This window comes from Salmo salar, chromosome 10, assembly GCF_965601325.2.
Source record: "Salmo salar chromosome 10, fSalSal1, whole genome shotgun sequence".
In the NCBI taxonomy this organism is placed as follows: Eukaryota; Metazoa; Chordata; class Actinopteri; order Salmoniformes; family Salmonidae; genus Salmo; species Salmo salar.
Genome location: NC_138300.1, coordinates 98,987,066 through 99,005,843, shown reverse-complemented (window position 1 = coordinate 99,005,843; position 18,778 = coordinate 98,987,066). Strand labels below are relative to the sequence as shown.

General features: G+C 44.8%; 1 protein-coding gene across 1 annotated transcript; it reads right to left on the bottom strand.

The window, feature by feature from the left end:
• Nucleotides 1–12,516: 12,516 nt before the first annotated feature.
• LOC106561319 (leucine-rich repeat neuronal protein 2-like) lies at nt 12,517–18,725 on the bottom strand. Its single transcript, XM_014125155.3, has 2 exons — nt 18,269–18,725; nt 12,517–16,856 (listed from the first exon to the last, which is right to left on the bottom strand). The coding sequence occupies exon 2, from the start codon at nt 16,613–16,615 to the stop codon at nt 14,666–14,668; it is 1,950 nt and encodes a 649-aa protein (XP_013980630.2). The 5' UTR covers nt 16,616–16,856; nt 18,269–18,725; the 3' UTR covers nt 12,517–14,665.
• Between the last annotated feature and the right edge of the window lie 53 nt (nt 18,726–18,778).

Genomic DNA, 18,778 nt, shown 5'->3' with positions numbered 1-18,778 from the left:
TTTTATAGATTAAATTAATTTAAAACATGATTAAATAACCCTAAAGTTATTAAATAACCCTAAAGTAATAACATAATGGATTTTTGTCATTTCCACCATGTTCTGTCATTTCCACCACAGTGACCGTGATGGAAATGACACTTCTATTGTTTTTGGAGAAAAATGACAGACTGCTTAGCATGCTTTGGCTAGTATTACAGCTAGCATATAGTTTATACTAAGTACATAAAATATATTTTAAAAATCTAAATTCTACCACAAATTAAATAAATTATAGCCTGTTTGGAAATGACTGATAATAAAAATATTCTTTACACAAGCAATATTTACCTAGATTTTTCATACATTTCTGGACATCACTTCAGTAACAACTGTCTGCTGCAGCCATGTGCTTCAGTGTCACAATAAGTTTCCATGGTAACTAAGTTAACATTCTCTTGACAAAACTTTATTAATGAGGAATTTGTCCTCAGTGGTGGAAATGACACCAATACCAGAGGACAGGTATGTTTTGTCTAAATAACAATATAAAGGGCATACTCACAATAAATATTGATATGGATTTTATTTAATTGACTCTTTCTCTAGAAGATAACATTACATAATGTGTAATTATTCATGTTTTCTCATAGAAAAACATAGTGGAAGCTCAAAAGTCCTGGTAAGGGGGTAGTATGTACATGTAGGTAGAGTTATTAAAGTGACTATGCATAGATGACAACAGAGAGTAGCAGTGGTGTAAAGAGGGGGTGGGGGGGGGGGGACGGGGCATTGCAAATAGTCTGGGTAGCCATTTGACTAGATGTTCAGGAGTCTTATGGCTTGGGGGAAGAAGCTGTTCAGAAGCCTCTTGCACCTAGACCTGATGCTCCGGTACCGCTTGCCATACGGTAGCAGAGAGAACAGTCTATGACTAGGGTGGCTGGAGTCTTTGACAATTTTTAGGGCATTCCTCTGACACTGCCTGGTATAGAGGTCCTGGATAGCAGGAAGCTTGGCCCCAGTGATGTACTGGGCCGTACGCACTACCCTCTGTAGTGCCTTGTGGTCGGAGGCCGAGCAGTTGCCACACCAGGCAGTGATGCAACCAGTAAGGATGCTCTCGATGGTGCAGCTGTAGAACCTTTTGAGAATCTGAGGACCCATGCCAAATATTTTCAGTCTCCTGAGGGGGAATATGTTTTGTCGTGCCCTCTTCACGACTGTCTTGGTATGATTGTAGCATGTTAGTTTGTTGGTGATGTGGACACCAAGGAATTTGAAGCTCTCAACCTGCTCCACTTCAGCCCCGTCGATGAGAATGGAGGCGTGCTCGGTCCTTTTTTTCCTGTAGTCCACAATCATCTCCTTTGTCTTGATCACGTTGAGGGAGAGGTTGTTGTCCTGGCACCACACGACCAGGTATCTGAACTCCTCCTTATAGGCTGTCTCATCGTTGTTGGTGATCAGGCCTACCACTTGTGTCAAAAGCAAACTTGATGATGGTGTTGGCGTCGTGCCTGGCAATGCAGTCATGAGTGAACAGGGAGTACAGGAGGGTACTGAGCACACACACCTGAGGGGCCCCTGTGTTGAGGATCAGCGTGGCGGATGTGTTGTTACCTATCCTTACCACCTGGGGGCGGCCCGTCAGGAAGTCCAGGATCCAGTTGCAGAGGGAGGTGTTTAGTCCCAGGGTCCTTAGCTTATTGATGAGCTTTGAGGGCACTATGGTGTTGAATGCTGAGCTGTAGTCAATGAATAGCATTCTCACATAGGTACTCCTCTGTCCAGGTGGGAAAGGGCAGTGTGGAGTGCAATTGAGATTGAATCATCTGTGGTTCTGTTGGGGCGGTATGCAAATTATGGTAGGTCTAGGGTTTCTGGGATAATGGTGTTGATGTGAGCCATGACCAGCCTTTCAAAGTACTTCATGGCTACAGACGTGAGTGCTGCGGGTTGGTAGTCATTTAGGCAGGTTACCTTAGTATTCTTGGGCACAGGAACTATGGCGGTCTGCTTAAAACATATTGGTATTACAGACTCGGACAGGGAGAGGTTGAAGATGTCAGTGCCAGTTGGTCAGCGCATGCTCGCAGTACACGTCCTGGTAATCCATCTGGCCCTGTGGCCTTGTGAATGTTGACCTGTTTGAAGGTCTTACATCGGTTGCGGAGAGTGTGATCACACAGTCGTCCGGAACAGCTGATGCTCTCATACATGTTTCATACATGTTTCATACATGTTTCAGTGTTATTTGCCTCGAAGCAAGCATAGAAGTAGTTTAGCTCGTCTGGTAGGTTCGTGTCACTGGGCAGCTCTCGGCTGTGCTTCCCTTTGTAGTCTGTAATGGTTTGCAAGCCCTGCCACATCCGACGAGCGTCAGAGCCGGTGTAGTACGATTCCATCTTAGTCCTGTATTGACGCTTTGCCTGTTTGATGGTTCGTCGGGGGACATAGCAGGACTTCTTATCAGCTTCCAGGTTAGAGTCCCGCTCCTTGAAAGAGACAGCTCTAGCCTTTAGCTCAGTGCGGATGCTGCCTGTAATCCATGGCTTCTAGTTGGGGTATGTACGTACGGTCACTGTGGGGACGACGTCATTGATGCACTTATTGATGAAGCCAATGACTGATGTGGTGTACTCCTCAATGCCATTGGAGGACTCCTGGAACATATTCCAGTCTGTGCTAGCAAAACGGTCCTGTAGCTTAGCATCTGCTTCCTCTGACCACTTTTTTATTGATCTACTTACTGGTGCTTCCTGCTTTAATTTTTGCTTGTAAACTGGAATCAGGAGGATAGAATTATGGCCAGATTTGCCAAATTGAGGGCTCGGGACAGCTTTGTATGCCTCTCTGTGTGTGGAGTATAGGTGGTCCAGAGTTCTTTTTCCTCTGGTTGCACTTTTAACATGCTGATAGAAATTTGGTAAAACAGATTTACGTTTCCCTGCACTAAAGTCCCTGGCTACTAGGAGCGCCGCCTCTGGGTGAGCGTTTTCTTGTTTGCTTATGGCGGAATACAGCTCATTCAATGCTGTCTTAGTGCCAGCCTCTGACTGTGGTGGTATGTAAACAGCTACAAAGAATACAGATGAAAACTCTCTCAGCAGGTAGTGTGGTCTCAAATCAAATCAAATCTTATTGGTCACATACACATGGTTAGCAGATGTTAATGCGAGTGTAGCGAAATTCTTGTGCTTCTAGGTCCGACTATGCAGTAATATCTAACAAGTAATCTAACAATTTCACAACAACTACCTTATACACACAAATAAACACAATGTAAAGGGCTGAATAAGAATATGTGCATATAAATATATGGATGAGCGATGCCATGCGGCACAGGCAAGATGCAGTAGATGGTGTAGAATACAGTATATACATATGAGATGAATAATGTAGGATGTGTAAACATTCTTTTAAAGTGGCATTATTTAAAGTGACGAGTGATACCTTTATTAAGTCAGTTTATTTAAGTGGCCAGAGATTTGAGTCTGTATGTTGGCAGCAGCCTTTCTATGTTAGTGATGGCTGTTTAATAGTCTGATGGCCTTGAGATCGAAGTTGTTTTTCAGTCTCTCAGTCCCAGCTTTGATGTACCTGTACTGACCTCGCAGTGTGATGGCGATTGCATCGTCAGTGGACCTATTGGGGCAATAAGCAAATTGGAGTGGGTCTAGGGTATCAGGTAGGATGGAGGTGATATGGTCCTTGACTAGTCTCTCAAAGCACTTCATGATAACAGAAGTGAGTGCAATGGGGCAATCGTCATTTAGTTCAGTTACCTTAGCTTTCTTGGGAACAGGAACAATGGTGGCCATCTTGAAGCATGTGAGGATAACAGACTGGGATAGGGATTGGTTGAATATGTTCGTAAACACACCAGCCAGCTGGTCTGAGCATGCTCTGAGGACGCGGCTAAGGATGCCGCGTCCCTTCACAGAGTTTGCACTGTTCTGTGAAGGGAGTAGTACACAGCGTTTGTACGAGATCTTCAGTTTCTTGGCAATTTCTCGCATGGAATAGCCTTCATTTCTCAGAACAAGAATAGACTGATGAGTTTCAGAAGAAAGTGCTTTGTTTCTGGCCATTTTGAGCCTGCAATCAAACAAATGCTGATGCTCCAGATACCCAACTAGTCTAAAGAAGGCCAGTTTTATTGCTTCTTTAATTAGGACAACCGTTTTCAGCTGTGCTAACATCGTGCCATTGGAACACAGGAGTGATGGTTGCTGATAATGGGCCTCTGTATGTCTATGTAGATATTCAATAAAAAATCAGCCGTTTCCAGTTTTAACAATGTCTACACTGTAGTTCGGATCAATTTGCTGTTATTTTAATGGACAGAAAATGTGCTTTTCTTTCAAAAACAAGGACATTTCTAAGTGACTCCAAACTTTTGAACTGTAGTGTACATATTATTAATATTGAATTCAGTGATTTAAATTACAACCCCATCCTCAGCAGCCCATTCCAGCAGTCTATTGGGAAACACAGGCACTTCTTACATCTAAATCACCTCGCTATTCATTTTGACTAAATTAGTCTGTCAATTTGAACTAAACAAACTTCTAAATTGTTAACTAAATCTTGCCTAGGCTACTGTAGACTATCTTAAATGAGACGTAGGCCTATCATAGGCTACCTGCATCTAGCTAAGCAAACCATGGCAAAGTTGAATTAGAATGATTAACCCAGATTTTTAGTCTGTTGTCTATGCCTATTGAAATGACAAATCAATCTCGCAAATGGACATTCATAATGCTGTTCATAGTCTTAACATCTGGCACATAATAACAGCTCAATTGCCAGAAAATAGGCAAACATTCGTTTTTTTAAAGTTTGTCCAAGTGTTTCTTGCTCAGAGATTTCGAGATCCTCTGTCCAACATCACTCAAACTCTCCTGTCAGATTTATCTGTAGTTAAGCACATGGGCAAAAGGGATCTCCACTATAAAAAGCATCTAGACATTATCTCACATTTATTTTAGACTAACATTTAGTTTTCAACAGCAGAGATTTGTATAAACCTTGCTGTCCGTCTCTACGACATTTGCAACATTGTTTCAATATTCAAATTCCATCTCCAACTGTCCCATAGTAATGAACATGTAGGGGTCGGGAGTCGTGACGAGAGTGGGTGTGACACCTACTCCCGTTGCCTGCTGCACTGCTGCTTGGATTCCACCTGGCGATCTGTTCAACATCTGCCCTGGATTGTCTCCCCCTGTCTGGTACAGGTACCCCCACCACACTCCCCCCCTCTCCCGATCTTTCGCTCGCCCTCAGCACACAGGCACTGTTGAGGCGAGTAACTCTGAACTTACAATGGCTAACCCCAAGTCGTTATATATTTTTTCTTGTGAATTTTGCTATTTGCCTCATGACATCTGCATACTTTGTTGACTATGAACTTTCTTGTTTACCCAACCGTGGGACAGACTATGTTTTTTCCTACACTCGGGACTCTGACTCTATTGGTAACACAGACTTTTGGCCTCCCATCCTATTCTAACCACCTCTCGCCTGCTCTGTATTCCTGTTACCTGATGAAATTACTGTACAATATGATCTTGTTGCTATCTAATGCACATTAGAATGTCATAAATCAACACGGCAGAGCTCTGTTGGGCCAGGGTGTACATGCACGTTTCCATCTCCTTTTGCTAGCCCCAATTCTGACTTGTGCTCTGATATCTGCTTCACTGATTTCTGCTCTCGTAAAAGCCTGGGTTTTCTGCACGTTAAAACCTCTTAAGGAGCGGACCCTTTTTTTCAATTCTCGCCTAAAATGACATACCAGAATCTAACTACCTGTAGCTCAGGACCTGAAGCAAGGATATGCATATTCTTGATGCCATTTGAAAGGAAACACTTTGAAGTTTGTGGAAATTTGAAATTATTGTAGGAGGATATAACACATTAGATCTGGTAAAAGATAATACAAAGATTGTTTTTGTACCATCATCTTTGAAATGCAAGAGAAAGGCCATACTTTATTCTTCCAGCCCAGGCACAATTTAGATTTTGGCCACTAGATGTCAGCAGTGTATGTGCAAAGTTTTAGACTGATCCAATGAACCATTTCATATCTGTTTAAAATGATGTATCAAGACTGCCCCAAATTGGTTTATTAATACATTTTCAAGTTCATAATTGTGCAATCTCTTCAAACAATAGGATGGTATTCTTTCATTGTAATAGCTACTGTAAATTGTACAGTGCAGTTATATTAACAAGAATGTAAGTCTTCTGCCCATATCAGATATGTCTATGTCCTGGGAATTGTTTTTGTTTCTTATAACCTCATGCTAATCACATTAGCCTACATTAGCGCAACCGTCCCGCGACGGTAGCTCCAATCCAGATGTGTTGGTCATTGCTGAGACGTGGTTAAGGAAGAGTGTTTTGAATACTGATGTTAACCTTTCTGGTTATAACCTTTTTCTGCAAGACAGATCTTCCAAAGGTGGGGGAGTGGCAATCTTTACCAAGGATCACCTGTGCTCGGTTGTCTCCACCAAGTCTTTCCCCAAAAATTTGATTTTTTGGTTTTCAGCATTAAACTTTCAAATAGCTCTTTGTTGACTGTTGCTGGGTGTTATCGTCCTCAATCAGCACCGGCCTGCACCCTACCTGCCCTAAGATCTGTCCTGGCCCCTTACACTAAGTCTGAATTTGTCCTGCTAGTTGACCTAAACTGGGACGTGCTTAAACCACCTTACCAAGTCCTAAAGCAATGGGACTCCCTAAATATTTCTCAGATTATTACCAATCCCACAAGGTATGATTCCAAACACCCAGAAAAGGCTACACTCCTCAATGTTATCCACACAATGTCACGACTTCCGCCTCTCCTTGTTCGGGCGGCGTTCGGCGGTTGTCGTCACCGGTTTTCTAGTTGCCACTGATCCACGTTTTCTTTTTCCATTTGTTTTGTCTTCATTGTACACACCTGATTTCCATTTCTTAATTATTGTTCCCTATTTAACCCTCTGGTTTCCCCATTGGTTTTGTGCGTGTTTGTTCTGTGTTAAGCTGTCGCGTATGTTTGTGAGCTGAGTTTGTTTCCCTACGTGGAATATTTTGTTGTTTTGTTGAGTAAAGACCTTTATTACTCATTCTCGGTGTCCTGCGCCTGACTCCGTCCCACCTGCTGCACATTGACTCTTGACACACAAATAATCCTGATAGGTGTCAGTCTAGTGTTTTCTGTAATGACCTTAGTGATCACTGTTTTACAGCCTGTGTTTGTAATGGCTGCTCAGTGAAACGACCTGTCCTGATTTGTCATAGATGCTTGGTAAAAAACTTTAATGAGCAAGCCTTCCTTCATGACCTGGCCTCTGTAAATTGGTATAAAATCAGCTTGATCCCCTCTGTCGAAGATGGTTGGACCTTCTTTTTTAATGTTTTCAGTGGTATTGTTAAGAAACATGCCCCCATAAAGAAAATTATAATTTTAAACAGGTTCAGCCCCTGGTTCGACCGTGATCTTGCAGAGTTTCTCCACCTCAAGAATTGCATTTGGCGAAAGGCTCGGCACACGTATACTCAGGCGGACTGGCTCTCGTTCAGGCAAATTAGAAATACTCAGGCTATCCGGAAGGCCAAAGTTAGTTACTTTAAGGAGCAGTTCTCTCTCTTTGGGTCTCACTCCAAGAAGTTCTGGAAAATGATTAAAGACCTGGAGAATAAACCCTCCTCCTCACAGCTGCCCATGTCCCTTAAAGTTGATGAACTGGTTGTTACTGACAAGAAGCAAATAGCTGAGCTCTTTAATCACCACTTCATTAAGTCAGGATTCCTATTTGACTCAGCCATGCCTCCTTGCCCGTCCAACATTTCCTCATCTCCCACCCCTTCTAATGCGACTAGCCCCGATGCTCCTGCCTCTTTTTGCTCTGCGTCGCTACAAAGTTTCTCCCTGCAGGAGGTCACTGAGTCAGAGGTGCTAAAGGAGCTCCTTAAACTTGACCCCCCAAAACCATCTAGGTCAGATGGTCTAGACCCTTTCTTCTTTCAGGTTGCTGCCCCTTTGACCTTTTTAACCTGTCTCTCCTCTCTGGGGAGGTTCCCATTGCTTGGAAGGCAGCCACGGGTTCGTCCTTTATTTAAAGGGGGAGATCATGCTGATCCTAACTGTTATTGGCCTATTTCTATTTTGCCCTGTTTATCAAAAGTGTTGGAAAACTTGTCAATAATTAACTTACTGGCTGTCTTGATGTCTATAGTATTCTCTATGGTATGCAATATGGTTTCCACTCAGGTTATGGATGTGTCACTGCAACCTCAAAGGTCCTCAATAATGTCACCATTGCCCTTGATTCTAAGCAATGTTGTGCTGCTATTTTTATTGACTTGGCCAAAGCTTTCGATACGGTAGGGCATTCCATTCTTGTGGGCCGGCTAAAGAGTATTGGTGTCTCTGTGTGGTCTTTGTCCTGGTTTGCTAACCACCTCTCTCAAAGAGTACAGTGTATAAAGTCAGAACATCTGCTGTCTCAGCCACTGCCTGTCACCAAGGGTGTACCCCAAGGCTCAATCCTAGGCCCCACGCTCTTCTCAATTTACATCAACAACATAGATCAGGCAGTAGGAAGCTCTCTCATCCATTTATATGCAGATGATAGTCTTATACTCAGATTTTGTGTTAAACGCTCTACAACAAAGCTTTCTTAGTGTCCAACTTTCTCTGCCCTTAACCTTGTTCTGAACACCTCCAAAACAAATGTCATGTGGTTTGGTAAAAAGAATGCCCCTCTCCCCACAGGTGTGATTACTACCTCTGAGGGTTTAGAGCTTGAGGTAGTCACCTCATACAAGTACTTGGGAGTATGGCTGGACGGTACACTGTCCTTCTCTCAGCACATATCAAAGCAGCAGGCTAAAGTTAAATCTAGACTTGGTTTCCTCAATCGTAATCACTCCTCTTTCACCCCAGCTGCCAAACTAACCCTGATTCAGATGACCTTCTTACCCATGATAGATTACGGAGACCTAATTTATAGATCGGCAGGTAAGTGTGCGCTTGACCGGCTAGATGTTCTTTACCATTCTGCCATCAGATTTGCCTCCAATGCTCCTTATAGGACACATCACTGTACTCTATACTCCTCTGTAAACTGGTCATCTCTGTATACCCGTTGCAAGACCCACTGGTTGATGCTTATTTATAAAACTATTTTGGGCCTCACTCTCCGCTATCTGAGATACCTACTGCAGCCCTCAACCTCCTCATACAACACCCGTTCTGCCAGTCACATTTTGTTAAAGGTCCCCAAAGCACACACATCCCTGGGTCGCTCGTCTTTTCAATTCGCTGCATCTAGCGACTGAAACAAGCTGCAACAAACACTAAAACTGGACAGTTTTATCTCAATCTCTTCATTCAATGACTCAATCATGGACACCCTTACTGACAGTTGTGGTTGCTTTGTGTGATGTATTGTTGTCTCTACCTTCTTGCCCTTTGTGCTGTTGTCTGTGCCCAATAATGTTTGTAACCTGTTTTGTGCTGCTACCATGTTGTGCTGCTACCATGTTGTACTGCTGCCATGTTGTGTTGCTACCATGTTGTTGTCATGTTGTGTTGCTACTATGCTGTGTTGTCATGTGTTGCTGTGTTGTCTTAGGTCTCTCTTTTATGTAGTGTTGTCTCTCTTGTCGTGATGTGTGTTTTGTCCTATATTTTTATTTAATTTATTTATATTTTTAATCCTGGCCCCAGTCCCCGCAGGAGGCCTTTTGGTAGGCCGTCATTGTAAATAAGAATTTGTTCTTAACTGAGTTGCCTTGTTGACTTGTCTGATATACCACGGCTGTCAGCCAATCATCATTCAGTCCTCTTCTCCTCCAGTCCTAAAGTACTAAAGGGTGTGTAGGTTTTTGTTTTAGCCCAGCACTAACACACCTTGATTCAACTAATCATCAAGACTTGGGACAATGTTGTTCTATCTATCTAATACATGATCTGTCTTGTCTGACTATTCAAGAAAATAAGATGCTGCTGAACCGGAAGCAAATAGCACCACCCTGTGGTTGTGTAGCGAATGGCAGTGATTGAATCTTTATATTTTTATTTGACCTTTATTTAACTAGGCAAGTCAGTTAAGAACAAATTCTTATTTACAATAACGGCCTACCCCAACCAAACCCTAACCCGGACGACACTAGGCCAATTGGGTCCTGCTAGAGCTTCCCCGATCAACTGTAAGTGCTGTTATTGTAAAGTGGAAACGTCTAGGAGCATCAATGGCTCAGCCGCGAAGTGGTAGGCCACACAAGTTTACAGAATGGGACCGCCGAGTGCTGAAGCGTGTAGCGCAGGCTGCCCAACCCTCTTCCTGGAGATCTACTGTCCTGTAGGTGTTCAGTCCAAGGATGGTAGATCTCCAGGAAGAGGGTTGGGCAGCCCTGGTGTAGCGGGTAAAAATCGTCTGTCCTCGGTTGCAACACTCATTACCGAGTTCCAAACTGCTTCTGGAAGCAACATCAGCACAATAACTGTTTTTTGGGAGCTTCATGAAATGGGTTTCCTTGGCGGAGCAGCTGCAAACAAGCCTAAGATCAACATGCACAATGCCAAGTGTCGGATGGAGTGGTGTAAAGTTTGCCTCCATTTGACTCTGGCGTAGTGGAAACGCGTTCTCTGGAGTAATGAATCACGCTTCACCATCTGGCAGTCCAATGGACAAATCTAGGTTTGGTGGATGCCAGGAGAACACTACCTGCCCGAATGCATAGTGCCAATTGTAAAGCTTGGTGGATGAGGAATAATGGTCTGGGGCTGTTTTTCATGGTTCAGGCCAGGCCCCTTAGTTCCAGTGAAGGGAAATCTTAACGCTACAGCATACATTCTAGACAATTCTGTGCTTCCAACTTTGTGGCAACAGTTAGGGGAAGGCCCTTTCCTGTTTCAGCATGACAATGCCACCGTGCACAAAGCGAGGTCCATACAGAAATGGTTTGTCAGGATCGGTGTAGAAGAACTTGACTGGCCTGCACAGAGCCCTGACCTCAACCTCATAGAACACCTGTGGGATGAATTGGAACGCCGACTGCGAGCCAGGCCTAATCGCCCAACATCAGTGCCCGACCTCACTAATGCTCTTGTGGCTGAATGGAAGCAAATCCCTGCAGCAATGTTCAAACATTTAGTGGAAAGCCTTCCCAGAAGAGTAGAGGCTGTCATAGCAGCAAAGGGGGGGCCAACTCCATATTAATGCCCATGATTTTGAAATGAAATGTTCGACGAACAGGTGCCCACATACTTTTGGTCATGTAGTGTATGAGATGGTGCATCTAGTTTACTTCACTTGTTATTTTCTGCCACACTAGCATATGTAAGGGATAATCAACTAGGGGCTATTTGTTCTGTGGAAAATAATGAACGACGTGGAAGATGTGTTCCATAACTCCCTAGCGGAGTGGAGCTAACCTTCCACTGCATTGCATTTTTTTTCCAGAGAATGCATAGAGCCCCGAATTGATTATCCCTTTTATTCCGTGGCTATAACTTAGCACATTTACCAGTAGAAATGTGTTTATTTGCCGGTATACACCTGTTCCACATTCACTGAAGCAGCTAGTAAGTTTACTAGATTGTGACAGTAGTTGCCTTGGTAAACAAACAAACAGACTTGCTAGTTTAGCTAACCAAACCATTTGTACTAGCTTGCTATTATGAAAATCGAATTCAGCAATGCCAGTAATGTTTTCAATTCGACTTTTGCTTTCAAAAGCAGCTAAACATAGAACATGTTAGAATGAACTACAGCCATTGAATTCTACTGTGCAAATATAACGTTTGATTATAGGGAAATAATGCACGTTTTAAAATGCCATTCAAGTCAATCAGAAACGAGTATTCAACAACGCCATGGTATAAACTTAATTATACTGTAATTGTAATAATGTAAAAAGCTCTGGCACATTTAGCTCCAAGTTCAAAAGTTCAATCTTTTAAACTACATTTTCCTGGCCTAAAACAAAATATATTCTGAAAATAATTAATCAATGCCTTGAGTAAGAGACATTTTCTGTTAGCTAAGTTCTGTTTCTTGGTAAAAGGTGCAAAAGGCCCTCTGTGTGAGGAAGAAAGAGATAAAGAAGCCAAACTGAGTTTAACACCAGTTGAGATGCTAACTGCTCAGTTCCTTGTATCATTTCTGTTAAGTTGTGTTTGTGTTCAATGAGAAGTAATAATCTTCTGAGTCTTTGTTTTATTTTGTGTGCTTTTTCAACAAAAATACTGGCTCTTCTGCATAACATTCTAATTATGTAGGGAATAATGATCTGAGATCGTATTCCTGTTACAGTCCATGGCCAGTAGAAAGATAAAAGTTCTAGATTAAAATATGAATTTAAGTTGTCATAGAAAGATGGATAGAAATATTGAGTTGTGAATTCAATGTAGTCAACTGTTACCATTTTGGAGAGTGCATAATTTATTGCTCTCATCTGCCTCCTCATTTGCCTCCAGCAATAAGGGAATTAGTGAATATGGACAGGAAAACAAACCATCAACATAAATCAGTCCAACTTCTTTTTAATAATAGCTCAAAATAGAATTGAATACATCTCAATCCTATTTGAAAGAGAAGTGGTACACTGGGTAGGAAAACAAGGTCATGTTATGTAAAGGCAGTAGGATAGAAGAATAACGCAAGGTGACAGGAAGCTGATGGAATAGGCGGAGTGAGAAAGGGCTGGTCACATTAACCACTTAGTTTTACAAAACCTCAAAGAAAGCAGGGATAGGCTACGATAAAATGACACTGTTTGGAAAATGCCTGTCCCCTTGTGTAAGTGAAGAGGGTAAGACTTCTCTCCTGTAATAGTCCATTTCTTTTCTCTATGGCAAGTACCACAGTTTGAGTGTCCTCTTTATACAAACTCAAACAATGTCAATGTGTAGGCCTATGCATACAGTGCATTCGGAAAGTATTCAGACCCCTTCCCTTTTTCCACATTTTGTGGAAAATGTCCGCATCAGTCTATACACAATACCCCATAATGACAAAACAAAAACAGGTTTTTAGACACTTTTGATAATATATTCTATATAAGGTCCCACAGTTGACAAAGAACGTTAGAGCAAAAACCAAGCCATGAGGTTGAAGGAATTGTCCGTAGAACTCTGAGACAGGATTGTGTCAAGGCACAGATCTGGGGAAGGGTACCAAAACATTTCTGCAGCATTGACGGTCCCCAAGAACACAGTGGCCTCCATTCTTAAATGGAAGAAGTTTGGAACCACCACCAAGACTCTTCCTAAAGCTGGCCGCCTGGCCAAATTGAGCAATCGGGGACCCGATGGTCACTCTGACAGAGCTCCAGAGTTCCTCTGCAGAGATGGGAGAAACTTCCAGAAGGACAACCATCTCTGCAGCACTCCACCAATCAGGCCTTTATGGTAGAGTGGCCAGACCAAAGTCACTCCTCAATAAAAGGCACATGACAGCCTGCTTGGAGTTTGCCAAAAGGCACCTAAAGGACTCTCAGGCCATGAGAAACAAGATTCTCTGGTCTGATGAAACCAACATTAAACTCTTTGGCCTGAATGCCAAGAATCACGTCTGGAGGAAACCTGGTACCATCCCTACGGTGAAGCATGGTGGTGGCAGCATCATGCTGCGAGGATGTTTTTCAGCAGCAGGGACTGGGAGACTTGTCTGGATCGAGAGAAAGATGAACGGAGAAAAGTACAGAGAGATCCTTGATGAAAACCTGCTCCAGAGCGCTCATGCACTCAGATTGGGGTGAAGGTTCACCTTCCAGCAGGACAACGACCCTAAGCAGACAGCCAAGACAATGCAGGAGTGGCTTCGTGACAAGTCTCTGAATGTCCTTGAGTAGCCCAGCCAAAGCCCGGACTTGAACCCGATCGAACATATCTGGAGAGACCTGAAAATAGCTGTGCAGCAACGCTCCCCATCCAACCTGACAGAGCCTGAGAGAATCTGCAGAGAAGAATGGGAGAAACTCCCCAAATACAGGTGTGCCAAGCTTGTAGCGATTACAGACTCGAGGCTGTAGGTGCTTCAACAAAGTACTGAGTAAAGGGTCTGAATACTTATGTTATGTTTTTTTTTTTATAATACATTTTTACAACTTTCTAAAAACCTGATTTTGTTTTGTCATTATGGAGTATTGTGTGTAGATTGATTAGAGAAAAAAACGATTTAATCAATTTAAGAATAAGGCTGTAACATAACAAAATGTGGAAAAAGTAAAGGGGTCTTAATACTTTCCAAATGTACTGTATATATAAAATATATACATATCTGACTGTACACCACTGTTGTATGTACTGCCACTGTGTCATATGTCCTATTTACAGGCCCCAATGCGCCCAACCACTCCCACAAGCAGCTCCAGATTCAGCCCTAACATGTCCCAACTGCGGCAGGACGTGCCTCCAGGATCGGGCTTCACAACCACCTACAACCGCACCCCCGCCAAGAGTGGTAGCCATATCTATCCTATAAATCATCCCTGGAAGCGACGTTATCTTTGGAAACGATGTACTGCAAGTATGTGTGTGTGTTATTATGTGTATAATATCATTCATTATTTATATAGCTAGGCTTTATTCATATGTGTGCTGCTCCTCATGCTTGCTGTCTTGACCCTTGCCCTCATGTGACCTCCCTTCCCTCAAAACCCTCTTCTTTAACCCCTATCCTCTACCCTCCAACATCTGTTGCCTCAACCCCCTCCCTGGCCCCTGCACCACTACAGTCACACTGTGAGTGTCGGCCCCCAGTGTGTTCTCAGCCACACAGGTGTACAGACCCGCCTCCCGGGATGTCACCATGACGATCTCCAATGTTCCCTCTGGCAGGAGCCGGTAGACAGAGGAGGAGAGGAGGGGAGGAGAGGAAGGGGTGAGGCTGGAAAAGAGGACAGAGGCATTACCAGATGCTGGGCTGGGTAAGTGGGAATGGTAAGAGGAGTAGTTGGATGTCTGGCTGGATGCAGGCTTGGAGTTGAGGCTGGATCCAGGCTTGGAGTAGGGTCTGGATCCAGGCTTGGAGTAGGGTCTGGATCCAGGCTTGGAGTAGGGTCTGGATGCAGGCTTGGAGTAGGGTCTGGATGCAGGCTTGGAGAAGGGTCTGGATGCAGGCTTGGGGCTGTGGGTGTTGTTGGATGATCCCAGTCTCTGTCCAGAAGGAGTGACCCAGTAGATTGTGGGCTGAGGCTCTGCCAGGGCGCGACAGTGCAGGGCCAGCTTCTCCCCTTCTCTCACCCTTACGTAGGGGGGGAGGATGCCAGGGGGGATGAGGGGGAGGCAGGAGGCTGACATCTCTGTGATTGACACCTCCCTCACCCTGCGAGCCCTCAGCTCTGGAGGCTCAGAACACAATGTGGCCTGGGGCTGGATAAACCTCACAGCCTGTGGCATCTGTGTTTTTGTGTGTGCGTTGGCATCTGTGTGAGGGTGCTCCTCAGCCACCCAGCGAAACAGGCAGTCACAGCGGAGGGGGTTGGAGTGCAGGCTGACCTCCCTCAGTCTGGGCAGAGACAGGACAGTGTGTTGGTGCAGAGCAGTCAGAGCGTTGGAGTTCAGCATCAGGCTCTCGAGCCTGCTTAGCCGAAAGAAGGCCTGGGGGTGGATGTAGGACAGCCGGGGGTTGTTGGTGATCTCCAGCTTGGTGAGCTCAGGCAGGTTCTCCATGGCTGCCCTCTCGATGGCCACCAGCTCCTCCATGTTGTTCAGACCCAGCTCTGTCAGGTGGACCAGGTCCCTGAAGTCCCCTGTCTGAACCAGACTCAGACGGTTCTTATTCAGGTCAAGGAACTTCAGGCCTGGGAGCCTCCTCAGAGCGTGTGTGGGGACAGTGGTGAGGAGGTTGTCGTAGAAGGACAGGCTCTCCAGACTGTCCAGCCCCTCCAGGGCCCTCTCAGGCAACCCTTTCAGCCCCATGCCCCCCAGCACCAGGCTGCGAAGAGACCCCAGCGCCTGGAAGCCCCGTTCAGGGAGGACCTCCACTGGGTTTCCCCCCAGCATCAGCACCTGGAGGCAGGGCAGGGTGGTGAACCAGAGGGGGTCAATTGATGTCAGGTGGTTGTTGTTGAGGTGCAGGCGCAGCAGGGAGCCCAAACCAGAGAAGGCTCTAGGAGCCAGGGAGGCCAGCTGGTTGTGGCTGAGGAAGAGCTCCTGTAGGGCAGGCAGGGAAGAGAAGGCGGCAGGGGGCAGGGACCAGAGCTGGTTCTCCTCCATGTGCAAGGAGAGTAGGGAGCGCAGGGAGGGAGTCTGGGGCTGGGTTGAGGTTAGTGTCCTGACACTGCTGAAGCGGTTCTGAGACAGATCCAGCTCTGTGAGGTTGGGGAGTGTCTGTAACAGTGATGTCTCCAAGGCAGACAGCAGGTTACTCTGCAGACAGAGGGTGTGTGTGTCTAGGGGGAGAGGGGAGGGGAGCTGGGTCAGGAACAGGTTGTTACAGTCCACAGTTGGAACCTCGCGGGACATTGACTGGGGGGAAAACCAGGGCTTGATCTGACACACACACCCTGCCGGGCAGGAGATGCTCCATGGCAGGGAATGGACCACTAGTGCACTGGACACACACACCCACACACACAGGATCAGCTGCCTCTGCAGTAGGACCATTGACACCCTCAGCATCCTTACAGCAGAGAGGAGTTGATTCAGAGGAGTCGATTCAGTGGTGGCAATTCGATTGAGGTGACTCAGTGTTGTTGCCAAGTTACAGCGCTGTAGGTATCTGCTGTTGTCAGGTTACAGTGCCATAGGAATCTAAAGTGTTGTGGATTGTCTAGGTGATGGTCTCCGTGGTCAGACAGTCGCTGTCACATTGTGGCGACAGGTGTACTGGGCATGGCTCTGTACACACTAAGGAGATGACCTGGCAGAGAGAGAGAGGGAGTGAGCAAGAGCGGTGGAGAGAGACGGGGAAGATAATGTGTTAAGGACAGGTTTTGTAACACATTTAGAAAGCCAAAGGACAGGTTGAGAGAGTACCTCCTGTTCTTTCAACTCTCAACCATTCCATTTGATTTGATTTCCAGTCTCTTTTCATATGCAAAGGATTACATTTGATTTGATTTTTGCCCCTCTTTTCTTATTTACTTTATGTTTTGAATGAATGAAAATATTTGTGCTTGTGAAGTGTGTACTGATGACGACCAGTCACCACCTGGTGGCAGTGTTTACCAGTTAAGATAACAGAGGAAGTCTGAAATAAAACACATATACACACACACACAATGGAAAGAAAAGGGTAGAGAGACTACAAGACCATGTGTCAAGGAAATAAAAGGAATATATCAAAAGGAGATAGAGGAGATGAGGATACCTAGTCAGTTGTCCAACTGAATGTATTCAAATGAAATGTGTCTTCTGCATTTAACCCAACCCCTCTGAATCAGAGAGGTGCGAGGGGCTGCCTTAATCGACATCCACATCTTCGGCGCCCAGGGAACAGTGGGTTAACTGCCTTATTCCGGGGCAGAACAACAGATTTTTACTTTGTCAGCTCGGGGATTCAATTCAACAACCTTTTGATTACTGAGGAGGAAACGAGGTAGAGGAGGAAAGGTGGGAGAGGAGGAAAGGAGAAGACTAGAGGAGGTTGTCTGGCTGTAGCTGAGACTGCAGTAGGAGGGATGAAGGAGTAATCTGCAGTGGAACTAAGCTATCTGTACTGACAGACAGAGGGAGATGGAGGTATGGGAGAGAGAGAGCAAAGAAAATGGAATGACAGGGATAAAGGAGAGGGAAAGAGAGGGAGAGTTAGAGAGAGGGTGCTCGATGCTGATCAATAAAAATAGATATGCATCAGCCTGGTGCCTCGATCGCTTCAATACACAGAAACACAAACACGCTGGCACACACACACATACACACAAAAACACGACAGAGTCTTAGCAGTTAGCACAAATGAGATGACACCACTGTGGCACATCACAGATGGCACTCTTCTCCTTCTACTGCTCTGATTCTCTCTGTGTGTGTGTGTGTGTGGTGTGTGTGTGTGTGTGTGTGTGTGTGTGTGTGTGTGTGTGTGTGTGTGTGTGTGTGTGTGTGTGTGTGTGTGTGTGTGTGTGTGTGTGTGTGTGTCCATGTGTTTACCTCAGTGCCAGTGTATCTGTGTCTAACCCAGACATATGTCCTAGCGAACACAAACACACACATTTGCATCTCACAAAAAATAATCCTTACCATCGAATGAAAAATAATCCTTACCATCGAATGAAAAATAATCCTTACTATCGAATGAAAAATAATCCTTACCATCGAATGAAAAATAATCCTTACCATCGAATGAGTACGGTTGACTGCATGCATCTCTCGATCCGTCCTCTCTCCTTCTGTCCCTCTTTTCCTATCCCACGATCTTGTCAGCGTTGTTTTTCTCCTGGAATGTTCAGTCAGCTTGTCTTTTTCTCGCTGTGTCAATGGCTTGCTCCACAATAAATCATCCTTCCTCACTCTCCCCTTAAAACACATGTATTTCCCATTCTGTATTTCTCTCTTTTTAAAATATTCCTCCTTTTCTCTCTCTGAGGCTGTGGGGAGATCTCTACAGGATGAATCTGCACTCTCCCGAACCCCACTGTATCTCAGTCAGTATGTGTGTGCCTCTCTCTCTCTCTCTCTCTTGTCTCTTTCTCTCAGTAGCCAGTGGGCTTGAGCAGGAAAGACAAAGATGATTTAATCTGAGTTTCTGTCCGTCTCTACTCTCCTTCTCTCTCCAAATAAAATAATAATGATTTAATACCTCTGAATTGCAGGCTCAGTGAGTTTCCATTTGGCTCACTGGTTTGC